General features: G+C 44.3%; 1 protein-coding gene across 3 annotated transcripts; it reads right to left on the reverse strand.

Annotated features, from left to right (window-relative positions):
- Positions 1-938: 938 nt before the first annotated feature.
- Positions 939-17,133, reverse strand: LRRC63 (leucine rich repeat containing 63). Of its 3 annotated transcripts, XM_083606557.1 has the most exons (11): positions 16,983-17,113; positions 16,603-16,614; positions 13,738-13,851; positions 12,008-12,493; positions 7,451-7,597; positions 5,526-5,719; positions 4,089-4,187; positions 3,523-3,659; positions 2,862-2,945; positions 2,000-2,239; positions 939-1,210 (listed from the first exon to the last, which is right to left on the reverse strand). In XM_083606557.1, the coding sequence occupies exons 3-11, from the start codon at positions 13,820-13,822 to the stop codon at positions 1,012-1,014; spliced, it is 1,671 nt and encodes a 556-aa protein (XP_083462683.1). In that variant the 5' UTR covers positions 13,823-13,851; positions 16,603-16,614; positions 16,983-17,113; the 3' UTR covers positions 939-1,011. The 3 variants fall into 3 exon arrangements, with proteins under 3 accessions (XP_083462683.1, XP_083462682.1, XP_083462684.1); XM_083606556.1 differs by lacking the exon at positions 16,603-16,614 and having other exon boundaries at positions 17,035-17,133; XM_083606558.1 differs by lacking the exons at positions 13,738-13,851; positions 16,603-16,614 and having other exon boundaries at positions 17,035-17,125.
- Positions 17,134-17,171: the final 38 nt, after the last annotated feature.

The following is a 17,171-nucleotide window of genomic DNA, read 5'->3' on the forward strand; positions in this document are numbered from 1 at the left end:
TCAGGATGTTAAAAGCGTAGATATGGTGTCCCTCATTAATGATGGAAGTATGGATTTTCTTAAGGTTAAAATCATACACTGTTGCTCTGTGCGGTTCAGTTGCATTTGCAGTTTTTATGTGGTCAATGCGAACTGCAAAGCACTCTGTATCCAGTGTAAATATTCATCAGGATTATGAAGCAAAATATGGTGTAGTAGTTTTTACTGGAAACGTTAGTGCAGAAAGATAAAGTACTGGCTATTCTGTAACTAATTTTTGCACTCAAAGCAGCTACATTGGAATCATGAGCCCAGTTCAGAAATGGAAGGATCCTTGATACACATATGGTGGCATCGCAAAGGGGCAAAAAATTACTGGGAGATGATTTATGAAGAACTTAAGAAAATGTTTAAATTTACATTTCCCAAAAAACCCGAAACATTTTTATTGGCTATTATAGGTGAGGAGTTACCAAAGGAAGCTCACAATCTGTTCTTATATGCAACAACAACTGCAGGAATATATTACGCAAAAAAAATGGAAAGAAGAGGTCATCCCAACAAAAGATTGATGGCTGTACAAGTTGATAGAATTTTCAGAGCTTGCCACTATGAGAGCTAAAATAAGAAATTTGGATGAGAGGAAAATAAAGGGTGAGTGGGAATATCTTAGCGAATATTTTAAAAGATGTGACATTAAAACTGCTTTGCAAGTAGGGATCAATTTTTGAACAACAGTTAACAGAAGAAAAAGAAAAAGAAGAAAAAATGATAGGAGTATAGTAGAGAGGGACTAAATGAGTTGCAGCCAAATTTTGAATGCCGGTAAGGGATATGTTGGGAAGTCTACATGGGAAAATGTGAGACAAAAAAACTGTATGAAGTATAAAATGGAAATGGAAAAGTGTATAAACAATTATATAAAAAAAGGAATCATCAGGCCAGGACACAGACCTGTGTACAGTGCAGTGCTTGGCACTTTATTCGACAGACTGCCAGTTCAGCTTCAGTCAGTTAAAATATTGACATCTATTACACTGAAGCTACAGCATCTGTAGCTGCCGCAGCTTCAGCAGCTGCAACAGCTTCAGCAACATAATTCGAATAGCAGGTTGGGGAGCAGGCACTAAAAAGATAAGGAAGCCTAAGCCCGTAGACGTTCCTAAAAATGCGAGGGAACTGAAGGCCTTTTCCATACAAGGGTCCTGTACAGCAATCGCAGGCTTTAAAGCTAAAATGTAGAGAGAGAGAGAGAGAGAGAGAGAGAGAGAGAGAGAGAGAGAGAGAGAGAAAGAAATGTTAGGTGTTCTTTACATTTAACGTACTGAGAAAAGAATGGACAGCAGGGCTGGCCAATGTGGAATTACAACCCCAGCACCTCTAGCCAGCATGGCAAATTACCAAGGATAATGGGAGTTGTAGTCCAAAACATCTGGCGGGCACCATGTTGTCTACCTATAGAGCTTGCGCTTGAAACCCATTGGAAATAATCTACTTTTATTAATAAGTAGCATTTAGATGGTGCCTGTGGTCTTGAACATTCAGAAACACTGAGTCGTGCCACACGTGTGATGTGCATGCACGTGATGTCACACATGTTGCATGTGGCATGCATGATGACTCTGGCTTTGGGAGAGGCCGACTCACTAGGCCCCACTGGTCCACGTGGAGTCTTCTGACTCTGTACTGCCCTGGGTGACATTCTGCCAGGTCTCCTCTGCCCCCTCAAGATTTGGGGGACTGAGCCCCGTCCCAGCAGACATTGTGGGGGGCTGTAGAGGCCTCATCCCCATGGATTTGGCGCACCTGTTCAAGATATTGCATGTACCTTACCCCCACTTTATAAAGGGGATGCCAACCTTTTTCGACCAGTGGGTGCTATTCCAGCACAGGGCTTTGGGAATCCCTAAGGAAACCTTTTTGGTCACATAGTTATTGCAGGGGTTGGGGACTGACTGCTATTGCATCTAAAGTTTCCCTTAAAGCCTGTGGTTGTGATGGAGGTCCTCGCCTTACTTACTTGAGCAGTATCTCGTGAATGTCCCTTGGGATCTTGCGATACACTCTCCAAAGGTTGTGTTTGGCAAAACAAAAGGCGGCCATGTCAGTGAGTCGTTGTGGCTCAATGCGGCAGATTTCATCCCAGAAGTAGACGTGCAAGAAGTTGTTTTCCACCTTAAGGCAGCTCAGCTTGAGCTTCAGCAGCCCGCAAGGCAAGACGTACAGTAGATTCCCTTCTACGTTCAGATATGTTAGGTTCCTAAAGGATCACAGACCAAAAGACACCCCACAGGTCACTTACATATGTCTCATCAACTTTAGAAGATGAAGAAGAGTTTGGATTTGATATCCCGCTTTATCACTACCCGAAGTAGTCTCAAAGTGGCTAACATTCTCCTTTCCCTTCTTCCCCCACAACAAACACTCTGTGAAGTGAGTGAGGCTGAGAGACTTCAGAGAAGTGTGACTGGCCCAAGGTCACCCAGCAACTGCATGTGGAGGAGCAGGGAAGCGAACCCGGTTCACAAGATTACGAGTCTATCGCTCTTAACCACTACACCACACTACACCAAGCAGTTAGCATCCCCAGCTGGTTCCTCACAACATTCCTCTGAGTCCAACCAGTCCCTGACAATGGGTGTGTGAGTGAGGGTAAAACTAGCCTACTGTACGAAGGTAAAAGTCATGTTTGTTGCTCTGCCCACTTTTGATTCTGGCTCTGCTCACCACAGGAATGTGGCCCCCAGAGCTTTGCCCAGAATGGAATGTGTCCCACTGCAATAAGAGCTGGTACAAGAGTTTGTGCTTTGAAAATCTGATCAGGAAACCCCAGACAGTTGACACTAAAACAGTAGAAATCAGTTGGAGACTGAAATATATACCTGAGTTTTCCAATTTCATTAGGGATGGATTCAAGTTCATTGTAGGAAACATCGAGGCCCTGCAGATTGGGCAATGAAAATAGCCTATAGAAAGAAAGCAAATACACACCATATCAAAGGCATATGAAACTCAGCACATCACTCACCTATTCAGCTGCTAATACGTGCTGAGTAATTCAGGAAGCCTAAAATTGCCACAGAAAGCCTCACTAAACCAAGAGACTACTTTCTTGTCCTCCAATTTGTTACTATTGAAAAGACGGATTGTTTTGCACACAAAAATGCGATAAAGACTATAGTTCCTAGGAATGGGCAGAGGTTTTTTTTTAAGTGGGGGAGCGGTAAATAAAAGCAAAGAGACTGGTGGCATCTCAAATAATTTTGTTACGGTGAAAGCTTTTGTGGACGATAGTCTACTTCAGGTGCAAATAGACTGATGCAAGTGGTTACATGTGAAGAAGTGGACTTTAGTGTGGGAGATTTGCAGTCAAATGCGAGTTAGTATGTGAAGGGGTTAAGGACCATAGAGTTTTTAAAATTACTGGAGTAGTCTCTGTGATGTCACAGAGTGCCCTAGTGTGCTGGTGTTTATGAATCACACCGCTGTATTTTTCAGGTCATTTTTGTGCTTTTTGTGATATTAAAAGCACTACTACTGTACCCAGCCGGAAGAGTAGTCAGCAAATTGAAGGACATAACCAATAATTTAAGATTCTTCATTCGGCAGATATCTTCTGGGATGAATTTGATGGGGTTGTTTCGGAGCTTTAGCACTTCTAGGTGTTTAAGATAAAATACCTGTGGGATCAAAAAGGAAATTGAATTGGCAAATGTAATAAAGTGAAGAAAACTGGGGACAAAGCCAAGACTGGGTCTTGATCTTCTAAGTGGAGGGCAAAGGTGTTGAGAGAATTGGAGAGTGACTGGGGAATGGACAGCTTAAGAGGAAAGATAAATAACCTTGGGTTGCATGTCACAAATAAACTCTGGTTCTTTGTGAACGTTCAGTATGCTGGGGCATGTTGATAAAATTGCAGGATCATAGCTTCTCTCCTGTTGCTGCTGCTGCCAGAAAATGAGCCAAGATGGGATTAGAACCCTCTCAGATAGCTGCCATCTCCCGTCAAACCACCACATAATGCACGGAGCCATGTCGTCCCTGCTACTTGCATAAAAACAAGGCAGGATTTTGTTTGTTTGTTTGTTATGTCCCACAGTCACACTTACCTCTGTAGGAAAGAAGTACAAGTAGTTAAATGACAGGTTAAGGTACAGTAAAAAGCCGGCCAAAGGTGAGAGGTCTGGAAGTTGAAACAGAAAAAATGCCTACGGAGAAAATATAGAAAGGGGGGGGGAACCCACATGAGATTTATATTTTCTATAAATAATCTGCAGTAAGAAAGAACTGCTTTCTTACAGCAGCTTACAGCAGCAACAGGCTAATACATGACTATTTCCATCCCTGGAAACCGCTCCATACATTGGATAGAACAGTTTTGGAGGTATCTGCAGCATATTCGATTCGAAATAATATACACCTATGCTTTAAAAGCTATGGTTTTCCCAGTAGTGATGTATGGAAATGAGAGCTGGACCATAAAGAAGGCTGATTGCGAAAGAATTGATGCTTTTGAATTATGGTGCTGGAGGAGACTCAAGAGTCCCATGGACTGCAAGAAGGTCAAACCTATCCATTGTTAAAGAAATCAGCCCTGAGTGCTCACTGGAAGGACAGCTCCTGAAGCTGAGACTCCAATACTTTGGCCACCTCATGAGAAGAGAAGACTCCCTGGAAAAGACCCTGATGTTGGGAAAGATGGAGGGCACAAGGAGAAGGGGACGACAGAGGACGAGATGGTTGGACAGTGTTCTCGAAGCTACCAGCATGTGTTTGACCAAACTGAGGGAGGCAGTGGAAGACAGGAGTGCCTGGCGTGCTCTGGTCCATGGGGTCACGAAGAGTCGGACACGACTAAACGACTAAACAACAGCAACAATGCTTTAAAAGATATGCTGGAATGCAGCCTATGGATGTACTATATACCAGGGATTAGACCTTCCTTATTGGTGGAAACCATGTTCAAACTGACAATGTGATCGTGCACATTTGACTACTCATATAGGGCCAACCCTGTTACTGAATGTAAAACGTTGATCTGAAATGGTTTCAGAGATAAGACAGGCACCCATAGTCTTGCACACACTACTTCACACAGTCTCTACAATAGGGATGGGGACCGTTTAGCCCTCCAGATGTTGTTGGACTACAGCTCCCTTCTTCCCTGAGCACTGGTCAGGACTGATGGGATCTGGAGTTCGGCAACATCTGGAAGGTGCCAGGTCCCCACCCCCGCTCTGCAGACTTGGGAGTTCTGTGTGAACAGCACTTTTACTCTCAGTCTTTCTATAAAGAACAGGGTAAAGAAGTCTAGCAAATCACTCTGTAGCTCTGTGTAGCCTATAAGAGAACTATGGTGGTTTGTGGTTGATTGGGAAGACTTAGACTCAAATCCTCAATGTACCATAGAGCTCCCAAGGTGACCTTTGGCTTAACTTCTCTTGGACTGTTATGGTGATAAAATGAAAATCCCACTGGAGGCCCCAGTAAGTGCCTCAGAGAAAAGACTGTCAAAGGCAACACAGCCACACTTTTAGGGAAATTACCTTAAGACTAAGCCCAGTTCTTCTATGCATTAGGCAAGAGAGTACTGCCATGTAAGCTGCTGACATCGATTCAGTCTCTTCCTCTTCTAGATTTAATTTCGGCTCGCTTCCCATACCGGAGATAAGTGAGTCATCATAATCCAGCTCGGGTTCATAATCCAGCTCAGGTTCTAGTTCTGGAATAAATCTCGCTCCTGCATATGTGGTGGGAATGCAAAATGGTTAACAAATTTTGGTCCTGGGTGTTTAATATCAAATATCATTGGACAAAACGTGTTTCTGGCTCCTCTTTGGCTCTTCTCTCTTTAGATAACGATGTCAACCCCTCAGTCACGTGCAAAAACATAGCCTTAATGTTACTAGTGGCTGCCAGATTAGTTATTGCCCGTTACTGAAAGTCTCCTTACACTTTAATGTGTGAGACATGGTTCAGCAATGAATGCATTTATTATTTCGGTCACAGACCAGTTCCAGCTCGCATACAATATCAAGGAAGTCATAAAACACGATAGGGATACATTTGATGGTTCAGCAATGTCTGAAACACCACTTTGTCAAAACACTTGACCAGAGTGTGGTCTAAGGAAAGGCTAAATCTCAGAATTCTGATGCAGATTCGTTTACCTTCTTTGAACATATTGACAGGGAAGGATCTTCCCATAACCCCCTAGCTCAGGGGTCAGCAAGGTTTATCTTGCCTGCGCCAGATTGGACCCACGGAGATCCCTTTGTGTTTGCCTGTGATTTTCGGCGTCTGCGTCTGCGCCAACTCTGGGGTTGCGGTGCTCATCTCGCTTTATTGGCCGAGGGAGCCGACATACAGCTTCCGGGTCATGTGGCCAGCATGACTAAGCCGCTTCTGGCAAACCAGAGCAGAGCACGGAAACGCCATTTACCTTCCCGCCGGAGCAGTACCTATTTATCTACTTGCACTTTGACGTGTTTTCGAACTGCTAGGTTGGCAGGAGCAGGGACCGAGCAATGGGAGCTCACCCTGTCGCGGGGATTTGAACCGCCGACCTTCTGATTGGTAAGTCCTAGGCTCTGTATTCTGGGCATTTTGAAGCCATTGTTCTCATCCTGGGTTTCCCCTCAGGGGAAAAACATGTGGAAATTTGGAAAGGAACTGAAATATATGGAAAACTTACTCTCTTACCAAACCTCATTATTTTACTGCTTTAGCAACATAAAGCTCATGATTTATTTCATTAATACAATTGTGTATGCTATGTTTAATGAAATAAATATGCAGAACGTAAGCCGATGAGTATGGTTGTGGATGCCCAGGCTTAGTAGAAAAAAGTATTGTGTTTTTACAGAGGGCTTGAAATGGAAAGTTTACTTCCCTACTAACTGGGTTGCCCAGAATTTTCACCCCCAAATTAAAGATTTGCATCTCACATTACATAAGAATGCAAGGACACACGGCATATATTTGAAAGCAGCTTATTTGCTAGATGGCATCTAATTCTGTCTTGTTTGCAGCAGCAGCTGCAACCTTTAGTAAAATGCTTGTAGATTCTGAACTAATGAATTGTCATGATGTTTAAAATTTGATTAAGACAGCTCACTGATCCATAGCTGTCAACCTTCCCTTTTTTTGTGGGAAATTCCCTTATTCCAGCGCCGTTTCCCGCTGCTTCCCGCTGCTATCCCAGATTGTTAGATATCCCGTAGACTGTCCCCAGGACAGGTGAGGCTGCTTATCCCTTATTTTTGAGGCTGCTGATCCCTTATTTTCAAATCTGAAAGTTGACAGCTATGCACTGATCACTTCTATCATCAACTGTTTCCAGTAAAACTTGTTTATTACCTTATTTTATATTTGTGTGTGCGCTGCATCAAGGCTTTTAGATAAATAACAGTAACGGTTCTTTTTAAAGGACACACACACATACACACGAGTATATAAAAATGGTTTCTACCTGCATAAGTCACTCTTTTCTTTTTTTTCTGTTTTACCTCCTCAATAATCAATTCTTTTTCCTCTGCAGGGAGAGACAGTCTTTCTTGCAGTCTTTCCCCCAGTCTTTCTCCCAGTCTCTCCGCCAGTCTCTCCTCCAGTAACCTTTCTGAAAAACATTGTGAGTCAAGTTAGAGTGGATTCCGTTTATATGGAGATAAATATCTTCAGATCTTCCCTTGCAAAACAACAATGTCTCTTGGGATGTGTGTGTTGGTTGTTGTTTAGGCTCTTTAAAACACTTGGGGGGTGGACTTCAGTGTTGCACTATTACAAATGTTCTGTCTGGTTCCCACATGGAATTATCCCCCCTACCATATGCTGTTCTGGGGTCTATCTTTAGGAAGCTTGGGTGGGGGCAAACTCCATTATGGCGCAAGTGGAAGCTCTTGTCCAAGGTTTCTGCTTATGGGAGTTCCTAAGCTGAATCCCATATCCTCCAACATTCCTCCAATGAAAATAGGGACATCCTATTCTATTATTATTATTATTATTATTATTATGATTATTATTATGATTATTATTATTATTATGCCACCCATTAAACTTTAAAAAACATCCCTATACAGGGCTGCCTTCAGATGTCTTCTAAAGGTTGTATAGTTAATTATAATTATAATTTATACCGCGCCCATCTGGCTGGGTTTCCCTAGCCACTCTGGGCGGCTTCCAATAGAATATTAAAAGCACGATAAAACATCAGAAATTAAAAACCCTAAATATCTCCCTGTCTCGGGGGTGTCACATATCTCCATATACTTCAGCAGTTCTCCATTGAAAATAGGGACATTGTTATAAGAAAAAACTGCTCCTTTATCCCTCTTTATCCAAGAGCCTATGTAGTGTCCTTATGTAGGTTTTCTATTGGTAAAGGTAAAGGGACCCCTGACCATTAGGTCCAGTCGTGGCTGACTCTGGGGTTGCGGCGCTCATCTCGCTTTACTGGCCGAGGGAGCCGGTGTACAGCTTCCGGGTCATGTGGCCAGCACGACTAAGCCACTTCTGGCAAACCAGGGCAGCGCATGGAAACGCCGTTTACCTTCCCACCGGAGCCGTACCTATTTATCTACTTGAACTTTGACGTGATTTTGAACTGCTAGGTTGGCAGGAGCAGGGACCGAGCAAAGGGAGCTCACCCTGTCGCAGGGATTCGAACAGCCAACCTCCTGATCGGCAAGTCCTAGGCTCTGTGGTTTAACTCACAGCGCCACCCACGTGGGTTTCTATTGGTAGGAGACAATAATAGAGATCCGCCAGAGAATATTGAGAAGCAAAGCAGCTTGTCAGCATAATCTTTATCAAACTATTGCAACAGGGTCCCCTGCTCAACCTATGCAGGGAGGGAGGAGAGGAACCCAAAACATTGGTGTGCAAGCTCTTATATAGACTTTTGAAATTGCCTACCCTGTAGCTCAAAACCACACCCCAAAACATCATACATACATCACAGAAAGAGGTGGTCCTCAACAGAAATTTGAGTGTGTTACTTTTCTCCTGTCTGCCAGGATACCTGATAATGCTTTATTATCTGATTGCCTTTTCTGGGTAGCCTGGCCATTCCTTTGAGATGGTAAATACTTAGTTCCTGAATCTCTTACGCATATTGATAGGTTGCTCAGCTTAACAGACTGTATTTACAGGGAGATGTAAGCCCCTACAGTCCAAAGACAATTTGAAAGCTATTCCCATTTCCTTCCTCCTTGCAGAGAAATATTTGAGGTCAATTTGGGAGAGTCAAAATGGCTTCAGGATTTTTCTCCTGTACTATTTCAGACACATGGTTTATATACTTATGTATGTGTTTGCCTTGTACATTTATGTAAAGGTAAAGGTAAAGGGATCCCTGACCATTAGGTCCAGTCGTGGCTGACTCTGGGGTTGTGGCGCTCATCTCGCTTTACTGGCCGAGGGAGCCGGCGTACAGCTTCCGGGTCATGTGACCAGCACGACGAAGCCACTTCTGGCGAACCAGAACAGCGCACGGAATTGCCATTTACCTTCCCACCAGAGCGGTACCTATTTATCTACTTGCACTTTGATGTGCTTTCGAACTGCTAGGTTGGCAGGAGCAGGGACCTAGCAATGGAAGCTCACCCTGCCGTGGGGATTCGAACCGCCGACCCTCTGATCGGCAAGTCCTAGTCTCTATGGTTTAACCCACAGCGCCACCCGCGTCCCATGCATTTATGTACATAAGACCTTAGAATTCTTATAACAGACATCTTATGGAAAAGCAGGACATTCTGGGATCAAATCAGAAACTGGGACATCTTCTGTAAATCTGGGACTGTCCCTGGAAAATAGGGACACTTGGAAGGTCTGAAATCCTGCTCTTTGTGTACCAAACTGAATGTATGTACCCTTCTATATTCTGCTACAGGGCAGGTTAATTTAAATCATCAGGAAAGAAGATTGAGGACTCAGCTATAAGTGCATTTTAAGTGCATTATACAAATGTGACACTAGACGGCGCTGGTGAGCGTGTTTTTTTAAAAGCATTTTCAAAGCATTTTTTTATATCTGTGTAGATCTAGCCTATTATTATATTGACTGTTCGCAGAGAATCCTCAGAGCACTAATACTTTTCTTCAGTGGAACAGTTGCTACAAGAGCTCAGACACCATTCTCATCAAAGCTTATCTATTATTAGTGGTATTATTACTAATTAGATTTATATACTGCCTATCATCATAAGAGCTCAGGGCGGTTCACAGAATAAAATACAGGATAAAAAGAATTAAATAAGTAAATCAAACCAGCAAAACAATAACCCCCCTCCGTTCATCCTGATTCCCACCCCTACTTTCCTTACATCCTTCTGTTCCACCAAACTCTTGATACAGACTTGCTACTAGGTCTCCTCGCCCTTGCAGACTCTGATTCCAATGTCTCTAATTTTTTTGTTCCTATTTGCTGTAAGTGTTTGATGCTGCCTTAAAAGGGCAGCAGCCTCTTATCTCTACCCCCTTCAACAGCTCATTTTCCAAGCAGGACGGAATGCGTTCTGACAATTCATCTTCTCCTCTTTGCTCTCTGGCTGCTCTCAGTTTTCCTCTTTCTGATTCCCCATCAAGCAGATTTATGGGTCCCAAGGGGATAGGAGAAGGCGGGGAAGTTCCACTGTGCCGCCAAAAGTCCTGGCATGCCTTCGGCTCAGCATTTCTGCTTTATCTCTGCACATTTTGAGGACAGGCATGACCTCCGACCTGGCCTGGTTTATTGCTGGTGGAGTTTCTTCCTAGGATTTACAGAGGTGTGAAACTATCTCTGCTTCCTTTTCACAACTGATTTACATCACTGATCCTAAAATCAAGTTTTCCCCCTGGCACGTTACACCATTCTTTTACGAAAGCGCATGCTATAGTCGCTAAAAATGTTGATTTACAATTACCGTATTTTTCGCCCTATAGGACGCACTTTTTCCCCTCCAAAAATGAAGGGGAAATGTGTGGGCGTCCTATGGGGCGAATGCAGGCTTTCGCTGAAGCCTGGAGAGCAAGAGGGGTCGGTGCGCAACGACCCCTCTCGCTCTCCAGGCTTCGCGGATGTCTCCGCAAGCAGCGGGAGCGCTCCCGCTGCTTGCGGAGAGTTGCCTGCACGCGGAAGCCTGCGCGCGCTGATCTCAGCGAGCCCAGGCTTCGCGGACCTCTCCGCAAGCAGCGGGAGCGCTCCCGCTGCTTGCAGAGAGTTGCCTGCATGCCGAAGCCTGCGCGCGCTGAGATCAGCGCGCCCAGGCTTCGCGGACCTCTCCGCAAGCAGCGGGAGCCAGCGCTGGGCTCCCACGGCTTGCAGAGAGCTGCCTGTTTGGGGGCTGGGGTCGGGGGAAGCTCAGGCCTCCCCCGCCGCAGCCCCGCGCCTGGAGGGGGAAATAATTTTTTCCCCTTTATTTCCCCCCCAAAAAACTAGGTGCGCCTTATGGGACGGTGCGTCCTATAGGGCGAAAAATACGGTAAACAGACCTCATACAACCTATGATTACTTAAAAATGTTCGCTTTTACCATTCCAGAAAGTCCCATTTTGAACCTAATGGGATTTATGGTACTTTCCAGACTCCTTAGGGCTGCACTGTAAGAAATCTCCAAGTAGGAGATCTCTTACACACCTAATTGATTAGAGTTTTCATCACTACAGCAAGCTTGTATTCATTACCACGCTGAAAAACAGCAGAGTTTTGTGCTAAAATGCAGTCTGAATTGTGTGTGGGAAAGATTTAAACAGGAAAAAATATATATAGGAAGACTAAGTGGGAGATCTGAAGACCCTGAAAGTCCTGATCAAATCCAATGTAAGCGTGAAAATGTGCAGAGTTTTCCTTTTCACTTTTTAAAAAAAATATCAATTCTGACATTCTCTTAGAGTAAAATTCAGTGTTGCCACTCAAATTTTCAGCTATGCATTGGAGAACAGAAACGGACCTTTGGGGATGGCATTAATTGAAAACAGAAGAGAAAGAATATGCAGAAACAGAGTGTGTAAAAGAAGCCGGAATTCATAAAACTGTAGCATACAGTACTGTACCTAATTCCATTTGTCTCTCAGATTTTCTTGGTGGTTCAGGAAAAGGCAGATCTGCATTTGTGAGCAGTATAGAATGGAGTTCTCTTGGGCCTCTCCTCTCCCTAGCAATCAGCTCACTCGTTAGTACTTCATAGTTAAGGCGAGAAATAATTGGCCTTGTAGTTTCAACGTCCAAGCATTTTACATGAAGAGTGGCGACTATAGCCAGACCTTTCAATATAAAATCTCTTCGTAAAAGCAGCCGGTAATCTCCTAGAAATGGCATTTGCATCCTTAAGGGTACACGACGTTTTTGCAATGGGAAGCTAGGAGGACCGCTAGGGTGTGAAGGAATAATAAAGGTTCTCTCAATATTCGCTGGAACTTGGATTTCAGAACCAAAGTCCGGAAAACTCAAACAAATTGCTTGGCTCTTCTCAGGCAAATGAAGCTGGCCATAATCAGTGCCATGTTTTCCTTTGAATTTTGTATCTTCCTCACGAGCCCCTGTAATGAAATAGGACAGTTATACACAACAAGAAAAGTCAGGCTATCTAAAGTGCATACTAATGTTTCCTAAATAGAATTAACTCAGCCTTGGGTGTGGAGAGGGCATTTTGCTTCCTTATTAAAAAAAGACAGTAATTTGCAATGCCTTTTGAAGAAGTGAAAAGCAGGGCTGGCCCAAGACATTTTGCTGCCTGAGGCAAACCAGTAAATGGCACTCTCTGGGAAATTGCAGTTTGTTAAGAGTGCTGGGTTAAAGCATAGATAGGGAATATCAGGCTCAGGGCCCAAATGCAACCGTCTAGGCCTCTGTCAGGGCTCAAGCCATTCTCTTCAGTCCTGCTTTTATATCCTCCAACATCTGGCTGATCCAAATTGGGACACTTAAATTTTTTCCCTCCCAAGCTGTCACAGGAGCCGGCAAGCTTGGACCAGAGCATGAGACCAGAAAACAAACATTTTCATTTTTGTCCAGTGCTGTGGCGCAAGACCAGAAAATGAGCACTTTTGGGTTCAGTGCTCTGGCACGAGCCCGCTAACTTGCAGCAGAGTGCTGAACCCAAAAATGGGACATTCTAGGATTCAGTCAGAAGCAGGGATGGCTTCTGTAATTCCGGGATATCGGGACAGTTGAGCAGTATGTGCTTTGTGCCTTCCTTGAGTGTTTTTGGAGAGAAGGCACTATAGTGGTGGGAGAACTCTCTTCTCAGACACGCCCCCCTCCATACTAAGAAATGAGCTCCACTGATCACAGTGGACTCATTCTTGGCATAGATGCCCAAAAGAGCACTGCTCAAGTTTCAAGTTGTAAACCAGTGAATAAAAGGTAATGGGACCCCTGACCATTAGGTCCAGTCGTGGCCGACTCTGGGGTTGCGGCGCTCATCTCGCTTTATTGGCCAAGGAAGCCAGCGTACAGCTTCCGGGCCATGTGGCCAGCATGACTAAGCCGCTTCTGGCGAACCAGAGCAGCGCATGGAAACGCCGTTTACCTTCCCGCGGGAACGGTACCTATTTATCTACTTGCACTTTGACATGCTTTCGAACTGCTAGGTTGGCAGGAGCAGGGACCGAGCAACGGGAGCTCACCCCGTTGCGGGGATTCTAACTGCCGACCTTCTGATCGGCAAGTCCTAGGCTCTGTGGTTTAACCCACAGCGCCATCCGCGTCCCATAAACCATTGAATAGACCATGGTTAATCAATGGTATGCCCAATCCCAGGTTACCCAATGTGCCACATTACCTTTACGGCCTTTTCTGCTTGGTCCAGCCCGTTCAGTCTTCCCCTTTGGGGACAAAGGTCTCCGGAGCAGCTTAGGTTCAGACATGGACCTGGATTTATAATCCTGTTGTAAAACTGCGTGGGAAACATGAGTGTACTTTGCTCTTAAAATGAGAATGCAGAGACGCAGAAGCTTAGTTTTCTTCAAACATTCTGTACTCAGTACCGCTCCAATTTTTCTTCCTTATAGGACACATGTCCACAACTTTCAACCTAGCACCAAATTATTATTATTTTTTTAAAAAAACCCTTAGCATCAACTATCTGGTGTGTGGACACTCTTTGATGCAGCTGCATCCACATCCCTGCAGCACTTGCACAGAAAAATTGGGGTGAAACTTTAGATTGGTTTAAAATAATTGATTTTCCATCCCTCTCTCTGTGTGTGAGAGAATGTAAAATCATCAAACATGAGAGTTTGAAGGGATCCTGCCCTGGGTGGACTCGAACCACCAATCTTCTAGTTAACAGCCAGATGTGCTGATCCCTTGTGCCACTGGTGTTTTCATTCCTCCACCCTGAACTGGCAGGATATGTCCCCCAATTTCATTCTCCCAGTGTGAACAAGCAGTCTATCCTTTAGAAGTAACCCCAGTGCATGCAGTATGGATGTTACATTGACAAATATATTGCTTTTAACTGCAGCTGCAAACTTGTTACCATCTTTTTAAAAAAAATCCCTGCAGCAGTTGCACGTCTCATTGTAGGCAAGCGAGTTCCATTTTACTGTAGTGTCAGCTGATGACATGGCTCCCCAAATCAACACAGATTGTGGAAACTTCACACTGGACTTCAAGCATCTGGCATTGTGTGCCTCCCCATTCTTCCTCCAGACTCTGAGTCCTTGGTTTCCAAATGAGATGCAAAAGCTGCTCTCATCAGAAAAGATTTGGGGAGCCATGTCATCAGCTGATGTTGGTCCACTGTGCTTCATTAAGTCCAGGGTCAACACAGCCGTCTACCAGGAGATTTTGAAGCACTTCATGCTTCCTTCCGCAGACGATCTTTATGGGGATGCTGACTTCATTTTCCAGCAGGACTTTGGCACCTGCCCACACTGCCAAAAGTACCAAAACCTGGTTCAGTGCCCATGGGATTACTGTGCTTGATTGGCCAGCAAACTCGCCTGACCTGAACCCCATAGAGAATCTATGGAGCATTGCCAAGAGAAAGATGAGAGACATGAGACCGAGCAATGCAGAAGAGCTGAAGGCTGCTATTGAAGCATCCTGGTCTTCCATAACACCTCAGCAGTGCCACAGGCTGATAGCATCCATGCCATGCCACATTGAGGCAGTAATTGATGCAAAAGGGGCCTAAACCAAGTCTTGAGTACATATGCATGCTTCTACTTCTCAAAGGCCCAATATTGCTCTATTTGCAGTCCTTGTTTTGCTGATTTCATTTAATATTCTAATTTTCTGAGATTGTTAATTTGGGGTTTTCATCAGCTGTATGCCATGATCATCACAATTATAACAAATAAAGGCTTGACATACCTCGCTTTGCATGTCATGAGTCTATCTCATATATTAGTTTCACCTTTTAAGTTGAATTACTGAAATAAATGAAGTTTTTCACGATATTCTAATTTTCCGAGTTTCACCTGTATATCCTTAGCTCCCAGAGTTCAGGATTAATTAATGGACCAAAGGATGTAATTTGAAAATGAAATGGGCTGATTGTCATAGCTGGTCCTTCCAGCAGCTTGTGTTTGCAATGCACGTTTTGCAGTGAGAAGATTGTAATGTTTGCATATGCTTGGAGAGGACTCTCGATTCCCTGTTGCTCGAATTAGCAGCTCATCACAGATGCTAAGTGCAGGTTAGCTTTTATATATCCATCTATTTCAGAGCACATTCCCATCCGAAGAAAATCCATTCAAGTTTCTGCTGAGAAACACTTCTGTACATCTGTACATTTGGATGTGCCTAGTAGGTTAATTATGTTTAGTGTGTCTCTGTAAAACAGCGATATGTAACCTGTGGTTCTTCAGCTGCCACTGGACTCCAACTCAGCAAGCATGACCAGTGGCCAGAAATTATGTAGTCCAATGGCATCACGGCCTAGGACCCTTGTACCTATGGGACCGCCTCTCCTGGTATGCCCCACGGAGAGCCTCAAGGTCCATAAATAACAACACCCTAGTGGTCCCAGGCCCTAAGGAAGTTAGATTGGCTTCAACCAGAGCCAGGGCCTTTCCAACACTGGCTCCGACCTGGTGGAACGCTCTGCCTCATGAGACCAGGGCCCTGCAGGATCTGATTTCTTTCCGCAGGGCCTGTAAGACAGAGTTGTTCCGCCTGGTCTTTGGCTTGGAGCCAATTTGATTCCCTCCTTCCCCCTCTTTCTTTTTTCTTTTCCTTCTCCTCCTGCGATGAGGCTGCATTTTAATATTTTAATGTTTCATTATTTTAATGTTGTATTTTATTTTTGTTTTTAAGTTGTAATCATTCATCTTGTTTTTATTATTGCTTGTAAGCCGCTCTGAGCCCAGCCTTGGCTGGGGAGGGCGGGGTATAAATAAAAAATTATTATTATTATTATTATTATTATTATTATTATTATTATTATTATCTGAAAGGCCAGAAGTTCTCCATTCAGGCTCTGTAAAGGCTGCTCGGCAGGCTGATATTCTGAATAATCAATTTGGTTACAAATTCTCATATTTTGTTTATTGTGCATGGTGGGCAACCAACGTGTCAGTCAACTCATAATAATTTGCCCTAAGTTGATATTGTGCATCAACCTACAGCTACCTTGCCTTAGGAAGCCTATACAACTAGTCTGTTTCAAGCTTTTCCAACTGTAAGAATAGTAACTTACACAGCTGCTCATGTAATTAAGGTAAAGGTAAAGGGACCCCTGACTATTAGGTCCAGTTGTGGCCGACTCTGGGGTTGCAGCGCTCATCTTGCTTTATTGGCCGAGGGAGCTGGCGTACAGCTTCCGGGTCATGTGGCCAGCATGACTAAGCTGCTTCTGGCGAACCAGAGCAGGGCACGGAAACACCATTTACCTTCCTGCCAGAGCGGTACCTATTTATCTACTTGCACTTTGACGTGCTTTTGAACTGCTAGGTTGGCAGGAGCTGGGACTGAGCAACGGGAGCTCACCCCATCATGGGGATTCGAACCGCCAACCTTCTGATCGGCAAGTCCTAGGCTCTGTGGTTTAACCCTCAGCGCCACCCGCGTCCCAAATTGGTAATTAATAACTTGTTAATAACCTCTCGGCTGCCATTTTTGTTTTTCCTACCATGGCCAAGACATAGATGTTTTGCTGGACTCACTGGACCTGTCAGAGACACCACCTGAGGAAGCTCACTTGGCATCCTTGGAGACGAGTCCTAACAAACAAGGTGGGAGATGCCTTCTGATTGGCTAGAGAATGAC

Source organism: Podarcis filfolensis, assembly GCF_964270895.1.
Source record: "Podarcis filfolensis genome assembly, chromosome: 3".
Classification (NCBI taxonomy): domain Eukaryota; kingdom Metazoa; phylum Chordata; class Lepidosauria; order Squamata; family Lacertidae; genus Podarcis; species Podarcis filfolensis.